This window comes from Neofelis nebulosa, chromosome 3 (assembly GCF_028018385.1).
Source record: "Neofelis nebulosa isolate mNeoNeb1 chromosome 3, mNeoNeb1.pri, whole genome shotgun sequence".
Classification (NCBI taxonomy): domain Eukaryota; kingdom Metazoa; phylum Chordata; class Mammalia; order Carnivora; family Felidae; genus Neofelis; species Neofelis nebulosa.
Genome location: NC_080784.1, coordinates 112,544,669 through 112,572,630, shown reverse-complemented (window position 1 = coordinate 112,572,630; position 27,962 = coordinate 112,544,669). Strand labels below are relative to the sequence as shown.

The 27,962-nt window shown below is 41.4% G+C and overlaps 1 protein-coding gene and 1 long non-coding RNA gene across 7 annotated transcripts in view; both read left to right on the top strand.

Annotated features, from left to right (window-relative positions):
* The window catches only part of ALPK1 (alpha kinase 1), a 131,962-nt gene that overhangs the window by 82,686 nt on the left and 21,314 nt on the right, over positions 1 to 27,962 (top strand). For 5 of the 6 annotated variants that reach the window (XM_058721630.1, XM_058721631.1, XM_058721632.1 and 2 more), the window contains one exon: positions 19,024 to 19,222. The exons of the other annotated variant lie outside the window; for it this stretch is intronic. In XM_058721630.1, coding sequence (XP_058577613.1) covers positions 19,024 to 19,222 — 199 coding nt within the window. The remainder of the gene's footprint in view (positions 1 to 19,023; positions 19,223 to 27,962) is intronic. 6 annotated transcript variants of the gene reach the window in all.
* Positions 6,561 to 9,535, top strand: LOC131507185 (uncharacterized). The gene is made up of 2 exons (XR_009259382.1): positions 6,561 to 6,908; positions 7,158 to 9,535. It is a non-coding gene; the product is annotated as an uncharacterized LOC131507185 (long non-coding RNA).

Below are 27,962 nucleotides of genomic sequence, written 5' to 3'. Positions count from 1 at the left end.
ATTTAGATCTCTATTGAGACCCAAGAACTTGTATTAATAAAACATCACTATTGATTCTAATGTACAACCTGGTTGAAGTACCACTATTTGACTCCCCTTTTTAAGTATCTTATTTGTCATTAATAACATTTTCTGTAATTGAATCATATTTTAAATAGATTATAGAAGTTCATTATTTAAGAATATTATAGTGAATCATGAAGACTACCTCATGTAATGCATAACCATTCCTTAGGTTGACATTTCCTAGTATAGTAATCTGAGATTTTTTTCCTTAATGAGGTTTTATTAAAGCAAGGCTAACCCATACTGATTGGACATTTATTTCTGCTGTGCTTATGTGAATGTGATTCCCTTGGACTATAGGACTCTAAAGTGACAGGTGAGTCCATTTGTTTCTCTAAGTATGCATAGCTGTTAAAATTACAACAGGACAAGTAAGCTCTTAATCCTTTCACTGATAATTAATAGTTTAAGAACCAGTAGAAAGCCCTAAGGAAAATGAGGTCCAAACAGTTCTCTTTGTGCTATACACTGCTACTCTTCTAGCATACATTTTTGGTAACAATGACAATGACAATCTTGATAAAATTAAGACAGTATAGGTAGGGGCTAAGGAAGCTGACTTGGTAACTAGACTGCTTGGGTTTGAATCCAAGAGCTGCCCCTTATTAGCTTTGTCATCATGGGCAACCTATGTAAACAGCATCTACAATGATAGTAATAACAGTACCTACTTCATAGATTGTTTGGAGGATTAAGTGAGTGGATAACATGGAATGTTTAGAGTGGTGCCTAGCATTCAATAAATGGTAGCTATTATTATACTATAAGCTAATTGACAAAAGGACATGGCTTAGGGCCAGATATGAGATTTTTATAGTTATGAGGCAAGACAGAAACTCAAGGGAAACAAAAGCAAACATAAACAATTGAGACTACATCAAAATGAAAAGATTTTGCACAGCAAAGGAAACCATCAACAAAACATAAAGGCAACCTACTCAATGAGAAAAGATATTTGCAAGGGTTAATATACAAAATATACAAAGAACTTATACAATGCAACACCAGAAGAACAAGTAATCTGATTAAAAATGGAAAAATAAATGGTCAGGGGACCTGAATAGACATTTTTTTCCAAAGAAGATATACTAACAGCCAATAGACACATGAAAATATTCTCAACATCACTAATCATCAGGGAAATGCAAACCAAAACCATAATGAGATATCCACTTACATTTGTCGGAGTGGCTAAAATAAAAAAGACAAGAAATAACAAGTGTTGGCAAGGATATGCAGAAAAAAGGAACTCTCACACTGTTGGTGGGAATGTAAATTGGTACAACCACAGTATGGAAGTTTCTCAAAAAGTTAAAAATAGAAATACCATGTGATCAAATAATTCAACTACTGAGTATTTATCCAAAGAAATTAAAACACTAATTCAAAAAGATACATGCACCCCTATGTTTATTGCAGCATTATTTACAATAGCCGAGATATGGAAGCAACCTAAATGTCTGTCAATAGACCAATGGATAAAGAAGATGCAGGGTGTGTGTGTGTGTGTGTGTGTGCGTGTGCTTATTTATATTTATATTTATATTTATATATAATGGAATATTATTCAGCCATAAAAAGGATGAGGTCGTGCTATTTGCAACAACTTAGATAGACCTAGAGGGTGTAATGCTAACTGAGAAAGATAAATATCATTGGTTTTACTCACATGTAGAATCTTTAAGAAAAAATAAACCAAAAAAAAAAGCAGAATCACACCTATAAATACAGAGAACAAACAGTTGGTTGCCAGAGGGGAAGAGGAGTGTGGGGATGGGAAAAATGGGTGAAGGAGAGAAGGAGATATAGGCTTTCAGTTATGGAATGAATAAGTCACAAGAATAAAAGTCACAACATAAAAAAAAGGAAGCAAATATAAAATATTTTATGGATTTTTAAACCTTTTGATATTACAGTGTTACCTTTAGTATTAATTTATATTTTTAAAAATACCATTTAGCTGTTAAGAAACTGAATTATTATTCAAAAAAATTCTCTGGAAGGACATATAAGAAATAAATAATGTCAATCACCTTCTCAGAGGGGAGGAAGGAGCCTGGGCCCGGGGTGTTGGACTTTTCACTATATCCCCAAGTGCATTTTGAACTATGTGAATATACTACCTCCACAAAAAAATAAATGAAGTGTAATTAAAAAAAAAAAAAAGACAGAAGCTAAGATCAAATAGAGTAATCAAGCCTCTAGCTGAATTTTGCTATCAAGATATCAAAAATGACTGAAGTTTTTTCAGATTTATCTATTAATGTATATAGGCAACCTTTCAAACAATGCAAAGAACCTAACATTCCAAACAGTATGTTAGTGAATCTGACAGTTGAACTTCTTCATAAGTCCCTCTCCCGGTACCAGCAGTCACACACCACCACTATTAAAAAAAAAAAAAGAAAAAAAAAAAAGGAGAGAAAATAATGTAGCTGTGGAAGAACCCCAGACTACAAAACTGATTGTCAAGCTGGCCTCTTCCTCTACAACCATTGATGACAGCCACTGAAATAGAAGAATCATAAGCGGTGGTGAACCAATATTCTGGATTCTTCTCTGGAGTGCCTTAAGGGCAAAACCTGAGACTCCTTTGCTATTACCACTCACGGAACCCATTAGCTGTTAAGAGGAGTAATATCCACATGAGGTGAACACAGTTCCCAGGAAACAAAGTAACATCAGTTACAAAGGTCTTCCAGTACCATATTAGATAAGAACTTTTGCTTTTGACCTGACTTGGTACTCTTTGAGAAGGGAGACATCTCCTCAGGAGCCAAGGTGGTTAGGACAAGGGAGAAGAATGCATCTTCTTCACCAAATAGCTCTTCTTCTGGGGACCTATTTTTGGACTTGAACTCAATGTGTTGACTCAGATTATAATGCTAAATGTTTGGTCTAAATATTAAATTTTTTTAAATTTTTTTAATGTTTATTTATTTTTGAGAGACAGGGAGAGAGACAGACAGGGAGAGAGAGAGAGAGAGAGAGAGAGAGAGAGAGAGAATGGGGGAGGGTCAGAGAGAGAGAGAGGGAGACACAGAATCCAAAGCAGGCTCCAGCCCCTGAACTGTCAGCACAGAGCCCAACATGGGAATCGAACTCATGAATTCTGAGATCATGGCCTGAGCTAAAGTCAGATGCTTAACTGACTGAGCCACCCAGTCACCCCTAAATATTAAATTTTTGTTTTTAACTCTGACATTCATCTCTTCTATATTTTCTAAAAACCACCCAATACATTGAGCTGGGAAATTTCATCTTCAAAATGTTTGAAGATCAGGGGCGCCTGGGTGGCGCAGTCGGTTGGGCGTCCGACTTCAGCCAGGTCACGATCTCGCGGTCCGTGAGTTCGAGCCCCGCGTCAGGCTCTGGGCTGATGGCTCGGAGCCTGGAGCCTGCTTCCGATTCTGTGTGTCTCCCTCTATCTCTGACCCTCCCCCGTTCATGCTCTGTCTCTCTCTGTCCCAAAAATAAATAATAAAAAAAAAAAAAAAAAAAAAAATAATAACAAAATGTTTGAAGATCAGATAACACCATGTCTGTCTTTGTTGTATATCCAATGCCTATAAGATACATTTTATATCTTAAATATTTTGTTGGGTGAATGAATAAATTCTCAGTAAATCATATGCCAAGGATCATTTGCTACATTATAAACCTTCGTGTGCAAAATTTTCCCCTATAAATGGAGTGTATTGCAATAATGAGTTCCCCTTCATTTTTGAGATTAAGCTCATGGGCCCCAAATCAGTTGAGTTCTGTCCACAGTCAAGTGTCACATCAACTAATATAGACTTTTGATTTTTCTTTTCATTTCGTTTATTTCCAGGTTAAGCACTCTCCAAGAAAATAGTTTTGCTATGATTTTAGAGATATTTTCATAGTTAAAAAATAAGGAATAAGAATTCTAATTTCTCAGGCTTCTCTGACATTTCTTTGTCATTACATGTAACCATGACATTCGTATCAATAATAAATATTGTAGACATTTGTACATAAAGGTAGAGCCAATAGGATTTGCTGATATATTAGAAAAGAGAAGGAGAAGAGTCACAAACTTGGAGTCAAAGCTCTAAAATTTTGTCCTAAACAAATGAATGGATGATTTGTTTTACTGAGATAGAGACACCAAGAGAGAAGCAAGCAAGTATAGAAAATAAAGAGCTCTGTTTTAAATATGTTAAGTTTGAGGGGAACCTATCTGGCTCAGTTGGTAGAACATGCAACTGTTGACCTGAGGGTCATGAGTTTGAGCCCATTAGGTGTGGGGCCTACTTAAGAAATAAAATAGGGGTGCATGGGTTGCCTAGTTGGTTAAGTGTCTGGCTCTTGATTTCGGCTCAGGTCATGATATTAAGGTTGTAGAATAGAGCCCCATGTTGGGCTCTGTGCTGAGTGTGGAGCCTGCTTGGGATTCTCTCTCTCCCTCTCTCTCTCTACTCCTCCCCTGTTCACTCTCTCTCTCTCTCTCTCAAAATAAATAAATAAACATTAAAAAATTTAAAAAGAAAATAAATATGTTAAGTTTGATATACCTAATTGACAAGTTGGCTGTTATCTAGGCAATCTCATATACAAGGCTGCATTTCAGGAAAGAGACCAAGGATGGTATTCAAATTTGGGATTCACCAACAGAAATGATATTTGAGGCTATGGGACAGTCTAGGTGCAGCTAGAGAAGAGAAGCAGCTTTAGAACTTTTAGGGCATTCAACATTCAGAGGCTGGAGAAGGATACTCCAGCAAAGTAGAGTGAAGAAAAGAAGCAATTGAAGTAGAATGAAAACCAGGAGAACGAAATGCCAGAAGTCACTTGAATAAAAAGGAGGGATTAATTGACTCAACCAAATGCTTCTAGGAGTTGGAATGAAGATTAATAAATGGTCGTTGGATTTGGAGGCTGTTGGCAACCTTGAAAAGGATGGGTTCAGTGGAGTGTTGGGGATGAAAGATATAGCTTTAAGAAAGAATGAGAAATGAGGAAGTAAAGACAGTGAGTTTAGACAACTCTTGAGATTGACTGTAAACAGGGACAGAGACCATGGCATAGGAGCTGGGGAGAGATTGCTGTGGACTGAGTACTTGTATCCCCTCACCTACCCCAAATTCATATGTTGAATTCCTAACCCTCGAGGTGAAGTTATTATGAGATGACGCCTATGAGAGGTGACTAAGCCATGAAGGCAGAGCCCTTATGAATGGGGTTCATGCCCTTATGAAAGAGGCCCCAGGGAGACACAGGAAAAACATGGCGTCTGTGAACTAGGAAGTAGGGTCTTACCAGACACTGAGTCTGCTGGTGCCTTGCTCTTTGACTTCCCCAGAATTGTGAGAAATAAATGTCTGATGTTTATAACAAGGTTTATACCACCCAGTTTATGGCATTTTATGTTATAGCAGCCTGAACTAAGACAAAGATGTACAAAGATATATGATTAAGGGAAATTTTTTTTTTAAATTTTTTTTTAACCTTTATTTCTTTTCTTTTTTTTTTTTTATTTTTTAATATATGAAATTTACTGTCAAATTGGTTTCCATACAACACCCAGTGCTCATCCCAAAAGGTGCCCTCCTCAATACCCATCACCCACCCTCCCCTCCCTCCCACCCCCCATCAACCCTCAGTTTGTTCTCAGTTTTTAACAGTCTCTTATGCTTTGGCTCTCTCCCACTCTAACCTCTTTTTTTTTTTTTTCCTTCCCCTCCCCCATGGGTTTCTGTTACGTTTCTCAGGATCCACATAAGAGTGAAACCATATGGTATCTGTCTTTCTCTGTATGGCTTGTTTCACTTAGCATCACACTCTCCAGTTCCATCCACGTTGCTACAAAAGGCCAGATTTCATTTTTTCTCATTGCCACGTAGTATTCCATTGTGTATATAAACCACAATTTCTTTATCCATTCATCAGTTGATGGACATTTAGGCTCTTTCCATAATTTGGCTATTGTTGAGAGTGCTGCTATAAACATTGGGGTACAAGTGCCCCTATTCATCAGTACTCCTGTATCCCTTGGGTAAATTCCTAGCAGTGCTACTGCTGGGTCATAGGGTAGGTCTATTTTTAATTTTCTGAGGAACCTCCACACTGCTTTCCAGAGCGGCTGCACCAATTTGCATTCCCACCAACAGTGCAAGAGGGTTCCCGTTTCTCCACATCCTCTCCAGCATCTATAGTCTCCTGATTTGTTCATTTTGGCCACTCTGACTGGCGTGAGGTGGTATCTGAGTGTGGTTTTGATTTGTATTTCCCTGATGAGGAGCGATGTTGAGCATCTTTTCATGTGCCTGTTGGCCATCTGGATGTCTTCTTTAGAGAAGTGTCTATTCATGTTTTCTGCCCATTTCTTCACTGGGTTATTTGTTTTTCGGGTGTGGAGTTTGATGAGCTCTTTATAGATTTTGGATACTAGCCCTTTGTCCGATGTGTCATTTGCAAATATCTTTTCCCATTCCGTTGGTTGCCTTTTAGTTAACCTTTATTTATTTTCGAGACAGAGAGAGACAGAGCATGAATGGGGGAGGGTCAGAGAGAGAGGGAGACACAGAATCTGAAACAGGCTCCAGGCTCTGAGCCATCAGCACAGAGCCTGATGCGGGGCTTGAACTCACGAACCGTTGAGATCATGACCTGAGCCGAAGTCGGACGCTTAACCGACTGAGCCACCCAGGCGCCCCTAAGGGAAAATTTTTTAAGATGAAAGACACTATGTCTGTATGCTGATGAGAATGATCTGGTAGAGACGAGGAAATTAATGATGTGGAAGAGAAAAAGGGTGTTTACAGGAATCGTGTCCTAGAGCAAAGAAGGAGGGATAGAACTGAGTATATAAATGGGAGGTTGGGGGGTGCCTGGGTGGCGCAGTCGGTTAAGCGGCCGACTTCAGCCAGGTCATGATCTCGCGGTCGGTGAGTTCGAGCCCCGCGTCGGGCTCTGTGCTGACGGCTCGGAGCCTGGAGCCTGTTTCCGATTCTGTGTCTCCCTCTCTCTCTGCCCCTCCCCCATTCATGCTCTGTCTCTCTCTGTCCCAAAAATAAAAATAAAAAAACGTTGAAAAAAAATAAATAAATAAAAAAAATAAATGGGAGGTTGGCCTTAACCCTGGCAAAGGGACAGTAGGCAGAAACATGGGTTCCACTGCAAGAGGGTTGATAAATCCGGGTAAGACAATAAGAAAGGTCTCTTCTCATTGACTGTTTTCTCAGTGAAAGAAGAAGCCAGGTTGTCCACAGAAAGCATGACACCTTGAGAAGAGAGCAGAAGGTGTGAGTGTAGCTGGACTGTCAGGCTGTGCTGAGGGCCAACTTCATGTTAAGGTCATAAATTCAAAGTGTTATGGTTGTGTTTTTCTCCAGCCACATGCAATTACTTGGGTAGAAGCTCAGGTTAGGCAGAAAAGTAGATATAATTTGGGGATTGTAAGTAGCAACAAATAACACTCATTGTCACCTCCTGTGTTCAGAGCCAACTGAAAGATAGATACAAAAGAGCAGCCTTCATTATTCTAAAATGGATAGGAGAATGTAGCTTTAGGTATTCAGACAAGTGAGTTGGTAAATTCTCTACCCCAGACTCATTTTGTTGCTGGCAAGTTCCTTCCCTTATTGTAGAACAGGGAGAAAGATTTTTTTTTAATTTTTTTAATCTTTATTTATTTTTGACAAAGGCAGAGAGACAGAGAGGGGAGGGACACAGAGAGAGGGAGGCATAGAATCTGAAGCAGGCTCCAGGCTCTGAGCTGTCAGCACAGAGCCCAACACGGGGCTCGAACTCACAAGCTGTGGGATCATGACCTGAGCCGAAGTCAGACGCCCAACCAACTGAGCCACCCAGGCGCCCTCCCCCTTTTTATTTTTAATTTTGTTTTAATCTTTATTTTTGAGAGAGAGAGAGTACAAGTAGGGGAGGAACAGAGAGAGAGAGGGTGACATTGAATCCGAACGAGGCTTCAGGCTCTGTGCACAGAGCCTGATGTGGGGCTTGAACTCACGAACCACAAGTTCATGACCTGAGCTGAAGTCAGACACTCAACCACTCAACCGACTGAGCCACCCAGGCACCCCGAACAGGGAGGAAGTTTTGAAGAGAGGGGAGAGGAAAGGTCTGAGCCAGGTATGCCCCCTCCCATCAGATAACTCATTCCACCTTTAGCAAGAGAAGGAATTGAGGGATGAGGAAAGTGGCTAACAGTCAGGCTACCCCAGGGATTCGCAGCTCTGCCTGCACATTGAATCACCTGGGGATATTAAAAGAAATCAATGCCTGCGTACAATTCCCAGAGAGTTCAATTTAACTGGTCTGGGGTGCCATCTAGACATCTGAACTTTTTAAAGTTCCCCTAAGAGATTTTGTTTTTGAGAGAGAGTGCAAGAGGAGAGGGACAGAGAGAGCGGGGGCTCCACACTAACAGCAGTAAGCCTGATGTAGGGACCAAACTCCTGAATCCCAAGATCATGACCTGAGCCGAAGTCGAAGGCTCAAACTGACTGAGCCACTCAGGAGCCCCTCCCTTAAGTGATTTTAATGTGAGGCCAACATTTTTCCTTAACAATAAATATAGTTGGAATTGCCAGATTTACGTGACAGAAGCAGAACGTGACAAAGGCATCAAGAATGGGTTTTTTAAAGTCATTACTTGGATGCACTGTGGGAATTTAAATTTTTTTAATGTTTATTATTTATTTTAGAGAGAGAGAGAGTGCAAACAGGGGAGGGGCAGAGAAAGAGGGAGACACAAAATCTGAAGCAGGCTCCAGGCTTTGAGCTGTCACCACAGAGCCCGATGCAGGGCTTGAACTTGCAAACTGTGAGATCATGACCTGAGCCAAAGTTGGTGGCTTAAATGATTGAGCCACCCAGGTGCCCCAATGCACCACAGGAATTTAAAGAGTCAAGTGAGAACATGAGGGGATTGGTTACACAACAATAGTAGGGGTCAATGGATTATGTGGATGTCCCTGAAGGCTTGCAGAATTGTTGGAGTTGAGCTACTGAGAAAGGCAGTTAGAATAGTAGATAAAGATCAGAGAATCAAATGGTTAAGTTGAGATTCCAACTGGGCTGTTATCAAAATTTTAAGTTCTAGGCTATGACTGATCATGGGAGTCATGAGTATCATAGTCATAGGGACTAAGGCTGGGTGTAGAGCAAAATCACTGGAGATAAAGAGGCTGTGGCAAGAGAGATCAGTGTGCTAAGTGAATCATCGATGTGGATTTTGAAATGACCAGTGGTGACTGGAGTGATAGTGGCCATCACAACCTGGAAGAGACTAAGGCATGCAGGTCCCTGGTTCTCAGGGACCATGAGATTCACTAGGATCCTGGGCAAGTGGTCATCTGTTTTGAAACTGCTTTCTTTTTCTTCTAAAAGACAGCCAACTCCATCTATGGTAGATATGAGGGAGAGAGGATGAAAAGCAGGGAAAGATGATTGCAAATGCTGTCTTTAGGTATATAGAGAAAAAGATATGCAACTATTTTGCAAAAAGGACTTGCATGTTCTACTGGTAAAATGAAAGAAGATCAGTGAAATGTTAACCAGCCTTGGGCATAAACCTTAGGAAAGTTCGGTTCTTTTCCTCACATTTCAGCGGGTGGACAAATTTAGAGCATGACATGCTTGGTCCTCCGTCGACCTTGAGTAGTCCAATTGGACAGGTTCTACTCTTACTCTGCTTTCCTTATTGATGTATAACTATGCAGGCATCATCATTTTTCATTTGTTTATTCTGCTAATTCCTCACCTCAGGACATCTTCCCCCACTTTCCCCTGCCTTTTTCGAATCTCCCAATTTGCTATGCAGCAATAATTTCCCTTTCCACTATTCCTGCCAATTGCAATGCCAGATGGCTTCAGTTCTGAGTCCCCTCACCCAGCCCCCCTAGAGAACAGCTGCCATTGTCATTGCTGCAAACGCATCATGGCTTTGAACCCATAGCTGGGACCCAAACTTGATGCTCGGCATCAGGAGGGGCTAGCACTAATGCAAGGAACCATGAAAACGGCACACACTTTTCCTTGCTGCTGTTCAGCAAAAGCCCTTAGAAAAAGCTCTTTAGCATTTTTTCAATCATCTGTGTATTGAAATCTCATTGTGGAGTTTAATTCCTTTACCACCTGACTCAGCTTTCTAGCCGTGAAGTTCCCTTTGTGCCATAAACTCAATTAGAACCCCATATTTTCCATTCTGAAAACAGATGTGAAAAAACAACTGTGGGGCTGTTGCACACATGCACGCACACACGCACACACTCATTTGTAAGCCTGTCTCTAGAAATCCAGCACTCTCTTATCTACATCCACATATTTTTATTTAAACATGATCACTCAACAAGAAAAACACAAGTTGGTGGCTATTTGAACAATCTGACAGCCCTTAAGTCAGGCTCTGAAGAAAGATAAAGGAATAGAATTCCTGTTCCTTTTTTTTTTCCTTGAGTTATCCTATGTTGATTCCAACAACTAAAATTCTGCTACTGTGAGATTGTCTAAAAAGATCATATTTTTGAGTGCTCTGTGATGGCAGGTCAGTCATAGGCCTACAAACCCAAACAAAAGAACCCTGAATCAAATTCCATGTAGACCAATATGCATTTCAAAGGCACTGCCCATGTAGGCAGTGGGTTAGGGTTTTTGTGTTGTTTTCTTTTTCTTTCTTTTTTGGGGAGTGGGGGTGGGGGAGGGACTCTCTTTCATGTTAATCTAATTGTGCATAACCCAGGCACATTTTACCATGTAGGGAAACTTTCTCTTTTAGTGTCCTTCCTTGCCACACACTCTGGCCTCCTTTCATTACCCTCCTCCTGAAGTCAGAGTGCTCCCGGGGCGTACATTTGGGGGAGATTCCCAGGATGGTGATGTATTCGGCGTTGCCGCTGAGGAATTTACTATCCCTTCACTTGGCAGCAAATGAAAGTGGGTATTAATTTCTCAGAGTGCTGGTAGAAATGCGAGAGAGGGGCGACAAGAATGATACCCACCTAAATCTGTATGTAGTGCACAGCATGCAGAGGTTTCAAAAGAGGGAGAGAAAAGACAATGGCAAGAAAGAAAAGATTCTCCTGAGTTGACTTCTCTGCATTTTGCATCGTTAGGTTTTGGAGAGAGATGCGAGAAGCTCAGCCCCAAATGGAGTTAAATTATGCAGCTGTGGGGATGCCAGGTCCTCCAGAATAGGATGCTTCGTTTAGATTTTCCACAATGCTATTGAAGTGCTTATTTTCCTCCTGAAGAGACACAAACAGATGCAAACTTCTGTAAACACTTTAGAAATGAATTCAGTGAGTTTGGCCTCTCAGCAGTGCTCAATAGCTGACAGAAAAATGTCTAATTAGTGCAAGTGGAAATAATAGGGCCACTTGGATTCCTTCCATCCTCCTCCAAGTCTACTTTTCCAAGGAACTCAAAGGGCCTTTGTCTGGCAGGTCACCCTCTCTCAGGCTTTTGTGCTCCAATCTATTAAGAGTAGAAGGGGGAAAAATAGATTAGGCAATGTTCTCTGCTCAAATATATGGCGTGTTCATGCGGGATGCAGAATGGGGTGTTTGCAGCATCAGTTTACAGGTGCTTGGGGAGGGATTCCTCCATTGGCGACAGCCAAAAGCAACTCGCACGTGCTGCGAAGGCTCCCTTTCAGGAACCCGCTTTCCTTCACCAACTGCCATAAAGCCTGTTCATTTTCCTTTTTTTTTTTCTCAGTTTCTAGCAACATCACTCCTAAGAGTTGGCGAAGAGAAGAAAGAGATTAAAAGAAATTAGAGGCTTAGTCGTATTCTGAGATGAGCCTTATAGATGTTATACACATGATCGATTATTTCCTTTTCACTCTATTGAAAGTTCTGCTGACGGTTATTTTCAGAGCCTGTCTTTTCTTGTTATTTTGCCATAAGGAAAAAAGGAGTGCATGAACTGACTTCTTTTTCCTATTCCCCCCCCCCCCACACACACACAGTATTCACTGTCATTTATTAAGCACCCACCATGTGCCAGGCCCTGTGCTGAGCATTTGACTCACATTTCCTCTAATCCTGATACAGCACTGAAAATAAACATTATCCACATTTCACAGATGAAGTCTTTGAGACTCCGAGAGGTTAAGTAATTTGCCATTGACAAATAAATGCCAGCTAAGAACAAATTCAGATATCTGTGGTTTCATTTCAGACATTATATATTTTTTAATCTCTAGAAGTTTGATTTGGATCAACTTTCACATCTCCCTTGTATATTTTTAACTCTACCTAATTTTTACTCTACCTTCTGAAACTTACAAAATATAGTTATAATAACTGTCATTTTGAGGTTGGTTTCTATTGATTTATTTTTCTTTGCAGTTTGGGCTTTTTTTTCATGCCTGGCAATTTTTGGCTGGATGCCAGACATTGTAAATTTTACCACATTGGATGGTGGGTATTTTGCAAGTCCATAAACACTTTTTTTCTTAATTTTTTAAGTTTTATTTATTTGCTTTGACGGAGGGAAAGAGAGAGAGAGCACACGCACAAGCAGAGGAGGGACAGAGAGGGGGAAGAGAGAGAATTCTAAGCAGGCTCCATGTGGTCAGTGCAGAGCCTGATGTGGGGCTCAAACTCAGGAACCCTGAGATCATGACCAAAATCAAGAGTCGGACACTTGACCCGCTGAGCCACCCAGGTGTCCCACCTGTAAATATTTTCGAGGTTTGTTTTGGGACTCAGTCAAGTTAGGAAATTGCTCTTTTTCAAGCTTGCTTCTAAACTTTCAGAGTAGACCAAGAGCCACTTTACTCTAATTTTAACTCACTATTGAAGTGATGCCCTTCTGAATACCCCATGCCCTGTGGACAACAAGGTTTTCATTTCTGATTGGTGGAAATATAAGACCTTCATGAAGCCTGGGGACTGTTTCCTCTAGTCCTTTTAGGTAGCTCTTTCTCCAGCTTGGTGTGGTGCCTTTCCATGAATGAGGTCTCCTGAAAACTTGAAGGACCTTTTCAGATCTCTGGACTTCTTGCTTTGTGCTCCTTTCTCTGTGAACTCTGGCCACCTTGACCTACCCAGACTCCTAGAAACTCCATCTTTCCAACACAGGAAGACCACCTCACAGAAGTTACTACTGGAATTGCAAAGTGTCTTTGCAGCTCAGTGTGAAGAATGTCCAGCTGGAATAATTTCTAGCTAATCACCAAATCATCATTTGCTCTCATGGCACCAACTTTAACTTGAGAATTTCAAAACAGTGACCGTGAAGGCCATCTCCCATAAAGTTTCTTTTCTTTCTTTTACTTTTAAATACATAACAAAAACACTCTTTTCAATTGTTGTGGGGGTTTTTTGTCCCTCCCCCCCCCCCGTTAGAATTTTCTCATCATAATAAAGGATATGGTTTCCTCAGAGCTACTGTTTGGGTTCAGTGAGTGATGAGTGTAGCCCTAGCTCCAAAGACCCAGTATCCTATGCCCAGATCAAGCACTGAGCAAAATCACCTTGATCAGACTATAAGGAGAAAGCAGAAGAAAAACTGACCTTTTAGACATTTGAGTTCCTCAAGTGTTGGCCAAGGATATGGAGAAATTGGAACTCTGTTCACTGTTGGTAGGATTGTAAGATGGTGGAATCTCTAAGGAAACCCAGCCTGGAGCTTTCTCAAAAAATTAAAAATAGAGTTACCATATGACCCATAAATCCCACTCCTGGATATATAGCCACAATAATTGAAAGCATGGTTTTGAAGAGATATTTGTATGCCCATGTCATTAGCAGCACTGTTCACAATAGCCAACAGTTTGAAGCAACCCAAATGTCCATCAACAGATGAATGGATAAACAAGGTCTGGTACATATACACAGTGGAAAAAGTCTGCCTTAAAAGGAAGGAAATCTTGTCACATACTATAACATGGAGGAACCTTGAGGACATTATGCTAAATGAAGCCAGCCAGCCACAAAAGGACAAATACTGTATGATTCCAATTATTTGAAGTACCTAGAATAATCAAATTCACAGATATAGAAAGTAAGGGGAACCTGGGTGGCTCAGTCAGTTGAACTTCTGACTTTCAGAACTGTTCAGGTCATGATCTGACAGGTTCGTGAGTTTGAGCCCCGCATCAGGCTCCCTGCTGTCAGCATGGACCTTGATTCAGATCATCTGTCCCCCTTTCTCTGCCCTTCCTCTGCCTGCCTCTCTCTCTCAAAAGTGAATAAACTTAAAAAAAAAAAAAGTAAAATGGTGGTTACAGGGACTGGGTTGTGACAGGGAAGAGGAGTTGTTTAATCAGTATAGACTTTCATATTCACAAGATGGAAAAGTGTGGATTAACACTAATGAACTGTACACTTAAAAATGATGAAGATGGTAAATTGCATGTTACGTATTGTTTACCACAATAAAAAAATATTTTTAAAGATGCAGATTTGGGTTCTTGCCTGACCCTGACCCTCTGACTTTATAAATTTGGAAAGTCACTTAACCTCTCAACTTCAGTTTCCTTACCTTACTTAGATTTTATAGTTACTCTAAGTTTAACTGGGCTAATGCACGTGAATGTTTTTCATAAACTGGATGGTGCTACAATGATGGAAAGCATTTTTATCAGAGAGGTAAGGATTGAGAATCACCCTTGGAAAATAGCCTGTCACTAAACATTGCATCCCATGTAGGTAAACAATCACCCTAACGCTAAAGTGGGGCACCTACGAGAAGGGAGAAGAGAACTAAACATTGAGCATACACCGAAGTGCAACCTCGAAGAGAGGGAACCCACTGTGGCTTGCTGAGTACCCTGCAGGATACATAGTCATGAGCAGGGTTGCAGGAAGAGTGCTGCACTTTCCAAGCAGACCTGTAAGGAAGCCTGGAAGTGGAACAGGCTGCCAGTTGTGCAGGGAACAGCTGAGGTTGCAAACTTACGGACTCTATCACGTACACCTCGCATAGGAAGGACTCTTGATCAGGGACAGGCCTTACTGAACAGAGTAACGCATACATAACACCATACATTTTCCTTTCCATTTGATTTACGGTTTCTGCATGTCGAATGACTGACTTGTTCTTGCTTCAAGATTTGTGTTTTTCAGATTGATGATTTACTTGACAATTCTCAATAGAAGTTTTGAGCATTGCAGTTTTAGTTCGGGTTTTGGTTTTTTGTTTTTTTTGTTTTTTGTTTTTTGTTTTTTTTTTGGTTGGAAAGAACAGAGGTTCACTCAAACATATTCACAAAATGGGGTGTACGTTATTATGAAAACATAATGGAACAATAAAGGAGGCCTGTAACTCTAAAAATGGCCCTCATGAAAAGGTAAATTTGGATTCAGAGCCATCATTCTTCAATCTTCACTCTGCCATTGCCCATAAATATGACTTAGCTATATTCTATTTTCTGCTTCTTTCTACCCTTCTATATTTCTTAGTTCAGATTTGAAAGTTCATTTTTTCAAGCCAGGCCACAGAGTCGTGGGGCCGGGTACTCTTGGGTTAACTTTGAGCTGGTGCGTGGGTGGGGAAATGGAGTCAAGGGCAAGTAGCAAAATGCATAGCTATTTCAAAGGCAGGGACCCTGGGCAAAGCAGTTTTCCTCAGAAAGGGCTATGATATATCAGGCAATAGTTAATGTTGGGATCTTTGAGAGGATCCAGGATTCCTTCCCTCCTGGATTCTGAGCAAGCTGAGAGAGAGAGAAAAAAAAAAAAAAAAAGGTAGGCAGAATCAGGTTAAACATTACTTTTAATTCTGATAAAGACTAAATTGAAAGACATAGCCTCAGGGGCACCTGGGTGGCTAAGTCGGTTAAGCCTCTGACTCTTGGTTTCGGATCAGGTCACAATCTCATGGTTTTGTGAGTTTGAGCCCCATGTGCTGCCAGCACAGAGCCTGCTTGGGATTCTCTCTCTTCCTCTCTCTCTCTCTCTCTCTCTCTCTCTCTCTCCCCCCCCCCCCCACCCCGTCTCTCTGCCCCTCCCTGACTCGGGCTGTCTCTCCCAAAATAAACAAATAAACTTAAAAAAAGAAAGAAAGAAAGATATAGCTTCATATTAGAGTACAAGGGGTCTGCTAGCTGAACCCCTAAATTATGTAGACATCCTCATTCAATCATAGAAATTACTGAGGCAAGCAGAACACCACATAAAGGGTGGCTTTCTAGATTAGACTTATGATATGAAAGAGCAGAGAATCCTGTTTCCCCTAGACACCTGTTCCCAAGGAAACAAAAGAGAGAGAGAGAGAGAGAGAGGAGGTAAGCCAGACATGCCCATTTTCTTCTTCCCAAATTTACCAGATTAGTCATTCCACCTCCCCTGGGGCAGAGTGGGTAAAGAAAGAGGCCAGGTGTGCTACAGTAAGTAAGCTCCCTTCACGTGGAAAAAAAAACATCAAAAGAAGACATCGTCCCCCCCTAAAATATGGCATCAATACCACAATGAGAACAGTGATCAATTTTAACAAAAGGATAAATATAAATGCAAATTATCACTTTCCAGACTTCATAAACACAGCGATAGCTTAAAAGCTTTAATGAGTCGAGAGCATCAGTATGAAAATAGAGAGTTTATTGTACTGGTTATTGGTAGGCTTTACCTGACGGATGAATACCTATAAATACAAATGTTATTTTCTATATGCAGTGTTATAGATAAGCACACCAAAACATATATGCCGAAAGCCAAATCACATGAATAAGCACCATAGATAGAATTCTGGAATGGGCCAGATATAAAAGTTTAGAACAGTTTTACTCATAGATACACAAGTATCAAATTACAACTCTGAAAGCACTGTTCCAAGCAGATTTTGAAAAGCAGAGATTATTCTCTCCCAGTTTGAATGTATCCTCTCTTACCTTAAATTTATGGGGCGCCTGGGTGGCGCAGTCAGTTAAGCGTCCGACTTCAGCCAGGTCACGATCTCGCGGTCCGTGGGTTCGAGCCCCGCGTCAGGCTCTGGGCTGATGGCTCGGAGCCTGGAGCCTGTTTCCGATTCTGTGTCTCCCTCTCTCTCTGCCCCTCCCCCGTTCATGCTCTGTCTCTCTCTGTCCCAAAAATAAAATTAAAAATGTTGAAAAAAAATTAAAAAAAAAAAAAATTTGTTAAAGTAGGGGTGCCTGGGTGGCTCCGTCGGTATCGGCTCAGGTCATGATCCCATGGCTGGTGAGTTCAAGCCCGCGTCAGGCTCTGTGCTGACAGCTCAGAGCCTGGAGCCTGCTTTGGATTCTGTGTCTCCCTCTCTCTCTGCCCCTCCCCCTCTCATGCTCTGTCTCTCTCTCCCTTAAGAATAAATAAACATTTTTTAAAAATTTAAATTTGTTAAAGTAAATCATGCTTCAGACCAGCAACTCTAACAACATTGATTACATATTTGGTATTTATGGCATCACTGCAAGTATCAGATAATTGATGTCCAACTCCTGTTTTCTTAAAATACAGTCGGTGCAACATGGGACTTGAGCATGTGGGATTTGGACCTGGACTTCCTGTGTTCAAATCCTCCCTCTTAGTCAGAGGTCATGCGACCTTGGGCATGTTACTTAACCCCTGTGAGTCTCAGGTTTCCTGCCTGTTAGGATTGTTGTAAAGAGTGAGTGAATTAGTACATGGCATGCACTTCGCACTGTGCCCAGTACCTAGTTTTTATCCAAGAAATGTTAGTACTTCGGATTATGTAGCAGAGCTTCGTGTAGTAACATCGTGCTAGGAAAATAAGCAAGGCTTTCAGGGCTTTATATGTGAGTTCACATGCTCAGCTTGATTTAGTTTAGTAAACGGAGAAATCACATGAACGTGAGTTCATGTGCTCATATTCACATGCTCAGCTTGATTTAGTTTAGTAAACGGAGAAAGTACTGCTGGGTGGGAAACTCATTTATGCTAGTAGCTACAAGGCTTTGAGTGTCTTTAATGTAACACCTCACAAGACCAAAAGATGATGTTTCCCATAATTCTGCCTCATTTATCTCATTCTTTTTTTTTTTTTTTAATTTTTTTTTTCAACATTTTTAATTTATTTTGGGACAGAGAGAGACAGAGCATGAACGGGGGAGGGGCAGAGAGAGAGGGAGACACAGAATCGGAAACAGGCTCCAGGCTCCGAGCCATCAGCCCAGAGCCTGACGCGGGGCTCGAACTCACGGACCGCGAGATCGTGACCTGGCTGAAGTCGGACGCTTAACCGACTGCGCCACCCAGCGCCCCACATTTATCTCATTCTTTATGTTACACTTTCATTTCCTGCCTGTTTTCTTCTTGTTGCATTCATTAACTACATATAACTCAAATGTTTAAAATGTTACCTAAAATTTTGTATTTCCTCTTAATTACAATGTAGGCATTAAATGAAGCAGAGTGTGCTGAATTGATGTGGAACCCTCTTCTAGATGTTACCATGACTGAAAGAACCAGCTAGCATAACAATATGTGTAGTGTAATCTCATTTATGAGAGAGAAAAGGAGGGAGAAGAGAAGGGGGGTGGGGGAGAAAGCAAGGCAAGACAAGGAATCAATTAATGCCTAAACACACATAAAAGGGTAGAAGTTTCTAGAAGGACTGCTCTGACACCATTATGAGGAAGAATGAGAATGAGCTTGGGGGCAAGGAGGGTAAAAACTAATGTAAAGAGTCGACTAACTAAGGGGCACTTTTCATTTTTACCTTGTGTTTGAATTTTCTAATAACAGGAAATATGCATTTAGCACTTGTATAATTTTAGAACCGTAGTGGGGGAAATGAAAGAAATATTTTCTGTCCCAGTTGAATTGGATTTTTCCATTTTTCCATTATTCCATTTCCAAAAAATTTATTTTTTTTCTTTTAGTTCGGCCGCCCAAGAAAGTATGTTTCTCCCCCCTAGTTCTAGGTTTTCTTGCTCTTGTTTCAACAAAAAACACCTAGAGATTAAGCTTGGTGTCACGGCTGCCTTCTTTTTGCGCCGGGCGCGGCTTCTGTCTGGTTCATGGCGTCCCGTGGATGTCCCTCCAGGCGTCCTTGAAAGCCTCCATCCTCGCCCGCGACTGCGCCACGGCTGCTGCCATTGTGTTCTTAAGCGACCGGTTCCTGTACGGGCTCGACGTGTCGGGCAAGCTCCTGCAGGTCGCCAAAAGGCTCCACAAGTTGCAGCCGGGAACGCCAATTGCCCCGCAGGTGGTCATTCGCCAAGCCCGACTCTCGGTCAACGCAGGTAGGCCTCCTCCCGCCGGCCCGGGGCGTCCAGCCGCGGGCTCGCCTTCCCTCCGGGGCTACTTGACTTTCGCGGGGGAGTGCGGCGGGCACCCGGGCCCGCGGGCCATCTTTTCAAGCAGCGGGCTCTCCCCGCCCCCGGCCCGCGATGCCCTTCCACCCGCCTCTTGCCAGCACAAAGGCCCTGGCATAAAGGGTTTCAGAGCCAAAAGCGGTAGAGAAAATTGTGAAAGGGTGTGGAAAATACTAATTGGAGCTTTTGTCTTCTAACAAATCTGTCCTGCTGCTTTCAAACAGGGGTATCTGAATTGCTATACTTCTGACCAAGAGCCTTTAAAAAGCAGATTAAAATTCTACTATTTTCTCTTAGTTCTCCTGTCTCCTTTCTGCAGGGCCACTTGACTATGCTAACAATAGAGCTGACAAACCCACTGAAGTAATTTGAGGGTTTTTTCCATCCCTGGGAACACCGGTACAGTACCTGATTAGGCCTTAAAGTATCTTTTTTTTTTCCTTCTGTCACTTTGAATGAAATGAAAAATGAGGCTGACATTCTAACTTAGGATGTAATGTAGAGGGGGATTGGAGGGGAAAGAGACCTGCTATGCATTACAGTGAAGTTTACTTCTATAGAATTTTTGAATTATTTAAGTTACTGATAACCATGAGGTTTAGAAATGTGTAGCCTGCTATTCTCACTTCTAAGAGTGAAAGAATAAAGGACAGAAGTAGAAAGCAAGTTGCCCTTCCCGGACTGGCTCAGTTTTTTAAATTGATTTTAGCTATTGTTGCTGTTTTTAATAAGCCTGGCCTGCAAGGAGTTAAAATATCTTTACTTCACTTCCTTTTAAAACTGATTTTAGCTATTGTTGCTGTTTTTAATAAGCCTGGCCTGCAAGGAGTTAAAATATCTTTACTTCACTTCCTTTGAAAAGGAACTGTACTGACTATACTAAATGGGACAATTGTTGGATGCAGAGAGGCACAGAGATAAAAGGACATGAGAGAAATGGGCTTGTGGAGGTTAACTTTTCAAAAGCCCAAGTTCATTCACTTTCAAGTTCTTGCAGCTGTGTGTAAATTGTGTCCATGTTGGTTACTTTTCTAGAGTAACTGCAGGGACGGAGTGGAACTTAGGAAAACTTCCTTCCTTCCAAAATCCCTGATCTTGGACATTTTACAGTGTTTCGAGTTTATAATGTTTGGGGGATGAGGAAAACCTAGCAACTGATGTTCCTTCTGATGGCATCAGATGGCGATGATGTGTGTGTGTAGCACTCTGTGGGGAGGACAGAATGATGAGGGCCGGGCGTGCACAGGCAGACTTCCATATTGGTTCTTCTCAGTTGGAACTTGGAAGAGTTAATGTGACCTCGTTTCTGGTATACGGAATTGCTATGGTGGGACATGGAAATTGAGGTCAAGTGGTAAGCAGGCCTGTTGATAGCTTTGCTTTACACAGCCAAATCGAACTTTTCACTGGTTCGTTTTGTTGTTTCTCTCAGGCTTCCACCTATGATAACAAGTAAGCCTAGATATCGTCATGAACAGTATGCTCCTCTGTTCACATATTGTACACCTTAGATAAAATCCTAGATCTTACTCCCCAACAGTTGGGTTGTCTTTTCCTCAAAGAAACTACCAAAAGAGCCACAAGAACACAAACACAGCCTTGGTTAAGTGAAGACAGTAAAACCTTGGTTTGCGAGCATAATTTGTTCTGGAAATAATGCTTGTAATCCAAAGCACTTGTATATCCAAGCAAATTTCCCCATAAGAAATAATGGAAACTCAGATGATTCATTCCCCAACCCAAACATATCCATATAAAAATGATTACAATACTGGAATAGAATACAAAATAATAAAGAAAATACAAAATATAAAGAAAAACAAATTAACCTGTACTTACTTTGAAAACCTTCATGGCTGGTGTGAGGGAGACTAGAGGAGGGTTACTGTGTAGGATGACTTTCACTATCAGTAACAGAATCACTGCTATCTAGCGGCTCCATGGAATCTTTTTCTTTTGATGCAACTTTAATAAGGAACCTATCCAAGGACACTTGCTTTTGCCTCCTTTTGAGGATTTCGCTGAAATGTGACATCCCACTGTTGTTAAACAGATTCATTGTTCACACGGCTACAGCCTTATTTGGGTGGTGCTTTTCTGTAAAATTTTGCGCTGCTTCCCATATTTTACACATCTCCCTAATCTCATTTGAGGTGAGGGATTCCTCTGCCTTTTTTTCCTCCTCCTCTGCATACGAGACAAGATACAGACTTCTTATAAAATCTTGAAGTTTTGGCCACTCGCATACCTCATTTGACCTTCTCCACGATTTCCTTCTCAACTTCCACCATAATCATCTCCTTCTTCTTACCACGTTTCTTTTCAAACTTTTTCTGCATGGGAGCCATTGTATATGCTCGCATGGATGTTGACTACAGCACAGCATTAATAAACTCTTGTCATATACCATATTTAATGTAACTGGCAATAAGGCAGCAGAGGAAAGAGTCTATATCTGCAGGCAGCCTGACCTAGAATGAAGCAAAGCATTCCTAAGCTTACTCTTGTATGGAAAAGCAAAGGACTGTCCATAGGTGCTTTGAAGTGACAAATAATACACTATCGCCAGGTGTGGGCACCTTCCAGCATTCTGAAAAATCACTGATTTCTGCCAAACACTGCGGTCTGAGACCCAGCATCTGACCATGGGAGAAGATCACCCACAGTTCCGCAGAGAGAGAGAAGAACCATTGGCTCAGTTGTGATAATGTGACATTCTACTTGTATTGCAAGACATTGCTCATTTATCAAGTTAAATTTTATTAGAAATGTTTGTTTGTCTTGGGGAACACTCGCAGAGCAGGTTATTTGCAATCTTTTACTGTATTTGTGAATTTCTGCCCTCAAACAACTCTTGAGCCTCCCCCTACACCAGATGTCTCAGAGAGAGAGAGAGACTTAGAGCAGGGGTGGTGTCCTGGTAAAGAAGGTGCCATGGAAAGGGGTCTCCATCCTCAGCACCTGGGACTCTTGGGTCAGAAGAGTGAGATACCTATATGATATTATAAGGAGTAAGGAAGAGGAATAAAGGTAATATGAGGGGACAGCATGGCCCTACTGTTACCCTTCCTGATATCCACCCAAAACACATTCCAAGGGTGGGGGCATTTCAACATGTGGGGTTTCAGAGGCAATGGAGGGCATCGTGAGCCTGCTCAGCTCACTCTTGCCTAAAATTAGGAGGCCAAACCTTTTAAGCCATAATTAGAGATAAAGGTTAAAATTTCCAGTTCCATCAACCTGGAGCAGTAAGCAAGCATAGAATCTTCTCCCATTACATAAATATTGTGAATAATTTTTTTTTTTTTTAAGCGCTGGAAATACAGAAAGTGTTCAAAGTTATAACAGTAGACTCCTGCTCATGACACTATAGCCGGAGCGGTTTACACTTGGATGTGGTCCTAGGGGAAGGGACTGTCATTTTAATCCTCATGCAAGGACAAGAGACAGCACCTTGGGCCTATGTGAGGAGTGAAATATTTACATAAAGCTGGAATTCTTAAAGGTGTGCACAGCTCTGTGTGGGGACTGAACAGCTCTACCAGCTCTCCCACAGAAGTGGCAAGGAAGCTTGCTCTCTGCCCAAGCTCTGGGTAGAGGCCAAAAAAATCTCCCCAAACAAATGAAATCCCCAAGACATGAGTGTGCCAAACATGAGTATGGAGTCTGAATTTACCCTACCCGTAAGAGAGGGAATCCCCCCAAGTAATTAACAGAAAAAAAAAAAAAACAGTTTAGTACTTACATTTTGGGGGCCCAGGAGAATATCAAGTACAAAACTATGCTCTAGAGAAACATCCACAGTCCAGGAGCATAGGAATTCCACAGGAGAATATTACTTGCTGAAGATGCCCTCGGATTAAACTGTATAAGCAACGAAGGAAATGAAACATGGGAGAGAAGAACAGTGTCTACAATACACAGGAAACGTGGCACTCCAGAACAAAATATAAAAGTAGAACAACTTAAAAGACTCATATGGCTTTTTTTTTAATTTTTATTTATTTATTTATTTTGAGATAGAGTGTGTGAGTGGGGGAGTGGCAGAAAGGGTGAAAGAATTCCAAGCAGGCTCTGTGCTGGCAGCATGGCCCAACGTGGATCACGCTTGAACACACAAACCATGAGATCATGATCTGAGCCAAAATCAAGAGTTGGATGCTTAACCAAGTCACCCCTGTGCCCCAAGACTCATATGACTTTAAAAAATCATATGTTTAAAGAATAGAACACAGGGGTGCCTGGGTGGCTCAGTCAGTTAAGTGTCTGACTTCGGCTCAGGTCATGATCTCATGGTTCGTGGGTTGGAGCCCTGCGTCCGGCTCTGTGCTGACAGCTCAGAGCCTGGAACCAGCTTCGGATTCTGTGTCTCCCTTTCTCTCTGCGCCTAGCCTACTCTCACTCTGCCTCTCTCTCTCTCTCTCTCTCTGTCTCTCTCTCATACTCTCTCTCAAAAAGTAAATAAACAAAAAATAATAATAAAAAGAACACAACAGGAAAAGAAAATGATTCACTGTTTTTAAAAAGAACTTAAGAGAACTTTCAGGAAAAAAAAATACAGCAATTAAAATTACAAATCAGTGTGGTTGTCAGAAAGTTTAGTAATTGGTAGGAAATTGCCTACAAGGCAGGCACAGCATATAAGTTTCTTTTTTTGTAGCTACAGGCTACAAGAGTGCAACCATACAGTGATGGCTAGAAAGAGCCAAAAACCCAGCAGCTCTCCCAGTTGGCGGTGCTGCTTTCCGAATTTCAAGTGCTGATAAGGACACCACCTGCCAAACAAGCTGCTTAAACTGAGGTGAATTCAATAAAATAGATTATTAGAAAAATGAAAGGGAAAAAAAAAAGAGACATAAAACTTTAAGTCCAAAGTATTTATTATTAGGTTGAAGAGTCACAACATTACTGTGGCAAAAGATAAAAAAAAAATTTTCTAAATGTTCACTCTCCATTTTTCACTTAATCTCATCTCAGACCAATGATAAAAACTCACAAATGGCGTGGGGCGCCTGGGTGGCTCAGTCGGTTAAGCGTCCGACTTCAACTCAGGTCACGATCTCGAGGTCTGTGAATTCAAGCCCCGCGTCGGGCTCTGGGCTGACGGCTCAGAGCCTGGAGCTGCTTCGGATTCTGTGTCTCCCTCTCTCTGACCCTCCCCCGTTCATGCTCTGTCTCTCTCTGTCTCAAAAATAAATAAGCGTTAAAAACATTAAAAAAAACAAAAAACAAAAAACCCACAAATGGCGGTACTTCCCAAACTTTGATGAGGCACCTGGAGAGCTTACTGAAAATGCAGATCCTGATTGAGTAGGTCTGTGGCAGGGTCTCAGAGTCTGCGTTTCCAACCAGCTCCCAGACAACACTGATGCTGCTGTTCCCGAACCTCGCTTGACCAGCAAAGGACTATCCAAAGACTCTAAATATACGCCCGCCTGCTCCCGGTGAGTGGTAACAACCTCCCAGTAAAGATCAATTTCCTAGGCCAGTTCTCAGGTGTTCCATCCCCCTAACTGACCTACCTGAAATGTGTTCCTGCAGCAGGTCAAACGGCGGGAGAGAAAATGATGGACCTGGGTGTTATATTTAAGGAAAACCCTGAGAATGAAGCATATAGAGTTAGGTGGATGCAAATATGAAAGCGGCATTTTAAAAACTTGGAGAAATAGAATGTAAAAAACATAATAGGACTTCTGGGAGAATTGACTGGAATCGAAGGAAAGAATGTGTCTTTGAGCAGAAAAGGTGGACCCAACCTTGAGCAAAAAAATTTTTTAATAAAAAAATCACCCAGACACAAAACTACAGAAAATCAAACAATGAGGAAATCTTAAAGGAAACAAGAAAAGACAGATTATTTATATGGGAACTATATTTAGACTGAAAAAAGCATCTTACCAGGAATAAGAGTCCAGAAAACAATGAAATCTACCAAAAAAAAAAATTTGAGAGGAAATAGCTTTTCAGCCTAGAATTTTATACTCAGCAAAAATCATCATTCAAAAGTGAGGACAAAATTCACATTTTCAGACAAAGACGAAAAATAATTATTATTCTCAAGACATCTCTCTCACGCACACACACATTAAAGAACGTGTGTTGTTAAGGAGGAAGTTGAATCCATACAGATTGAGTAGGAGATTCAAAAAGCAATGGTAAAGAAAGAATTGGTAAGTGCATAGGTCAAACTAACTAAAATCAAAATAAAAGGAAATTATATGGTAGTATCATTTACATAATTTATCAGGTGCAAAAATCTTAAAATAATATCAAATTGACCAGTATTGTATTAAATTAATAATAATACATTACAGTAAAGGAAGGCTATTATCTGTTTATTCCAGAAACATAAGGATGGTTAATGTTTAAAAGTTGGTCCATTCACGGGCTCCTGGGTGGCTCAGTTGGTTAAGCATCATACTTCAGCTCGTTGGGATCTCGCAGTCTGTGAGTTCAAACCCCACGTTGGACTCTGTGCTCACAACTCACAGCCTGGAGCCTGCTTTGGATTCTGTGTCTCCCTCTTTCTCTTCCCCTCCTACTCATTCTCTCTCTCTCTCTCTCTCTCTCAAAAATAAATAAACAAAAAATTTCTTTAAAAAAATAAATAAAAATTGATTCATTCAGGGTTGCCTGGCTGGCTCAGTTGGTAAAGCATGTGACTCTTGATCTTGGGGTCATGAGTTCAAGCCCCACATTGGGTGTAGGGCTTACTACAAATGGTAATAATAATAATTGACTCATTCAATTCACCTAATGGACAGAATAAACAAGAAAACTATGTGTTCACCTAAAATGATGTGAGAAGTGTTTTATAAAATGTTAACCCATTTAGACTGAAAATACAAACTAGAGTTAGAGATGTTATTGGTCAGCTTCCAGTCAGGAGTCAGAAACAACACAATAATCTGAAAAAGGAAAATTCAGTATAAAAGAGTTATTAACGGGGCGCCTGGGTGGCTCAGTCGGTTGAGCGTCCGACTTCGGCTCAGGTCATGATCTCACAGTTTGTGGGTTCAAGCCCCGCATCAGGCTCTGTGCTGACTGCTTGCTCAGAGCCTGGAGCCTGCTTCAGATTCTGTCTCCTTCTCTCTCTGCCCCTCCCCCGCTCACGCTGTGTCTCACTCTGTTTCTCAAAAATAAAATGTAAAAAAAAAATTTTTTTTAATAAAAAAATTAAAAAAAATAAAAGAGTTATTAACTATATCAGGAGATTAATGAGGGATTGGCTAGTAAGTAGTAAAGAAGACTCTGAAGAATACAGGATAAGCAGTTATAAGGAGCAGCCACTATCCCTTATACTGAAAGCATATGAGAAAAAGTTCACAAGCGCACAGCCAGGCACACCAGGGCCGTGATCCAGACCTTGTTGGAGAAGGCACAGCCATGGCTCACTGGATGGTAGAGAGGTCAAGGAGTTTCCATGCCAGCAGAACTCACTGGAAATCCACCCTCCGGGGTGCCGAGGGACACCATCCACAGAGAGGTGCCACCACAAAGCAGCTCTTATGGAACACCAGGGGGAAACATTCATGGAGCCGTGCCTCACTGGCAGGCAGCACTCACTCCACTGTGAAGTCACCTGAGAGGATGCTGCAGGAACCTGCTGGCTGCTGGGTGCCGCTGACCTTTGAGGAGCCAAGTACTGGAGAAGCCACCTGTGTTGTAGGAAGAAGGCACAGGAGAAGCCAGGATCGCTGCAGGAGGCAGGCATTGGAGAAGCTGTATGCACGGCAGGATTCTGGCAAGAATGGCACACTACATGAGGAAGAGCAGCATCTTCCCCTTGTAGTGTCTCTCCATGCCATCTTTTTTTTTTTAACGTTTATTTATTTTTGAGAGAGAGAGACAGACAGACAGACAGACAGAGTGTGAGCAGGGGAGGGGCAGAGAGAGGGAGACACAGAATCAGAAGCAGGCTCCAGGCTCTGAGCTGTCAGCACAGAGCCCGACGCAGGGCTCGAACTCACAAACTGTGAGATCATGACCTGAGCCGAAGTCGGACGCTTAACCGACTGAGCCACCCAGGAGCCCCCTCTCTCCACACCATCTAATGACAAAGCTGGCAAAGGAGAAATATTTACAAGGTCCATTCCCATTATTGCAAAGCAGGCAATAAAGGATGAATTTGAAGCTGAAAGGCAATAAGCTGATAGCTGCACAAGAGGGAACTTCTTAACCTGATATAAAGGAAGCAACTGGAAACCTTTGGCAAAACTACTGATGGAAAATTAGGAATATTTCTTTTAATCAAGTCGAGAAAAAAATGCATCTTGTTATCACTTCTGTTTGATCGTAAACTGGAAGTCCTCCCAATGCAATGCGAACAGAAAAAGAAATAAGAGGTATAAAGATTAGAAATGAATAAACACGATTAGCAGGATTTGTGCACAGTGTGATTGCCCACATAGAAAACTTCAAGAAATACACAGATTATTAGAATTAAGACATTCAGCAAATGTGGCGAATACAAATCGATATGTTTTAAAACTACCCATCCTTATATATCAGCAAAACCTAATTAGAAAACATAACTTTTAAGAAGAAAGATACCTTTGGTAAAATTTATTTACATAGGTATTTCAAGTTATTGCTCTCTTTCCAAACATTGGAATGAATAAATTTTAATCAGGACCTAACTCATGATTTCAGAAAGTGGTTTTCCCCT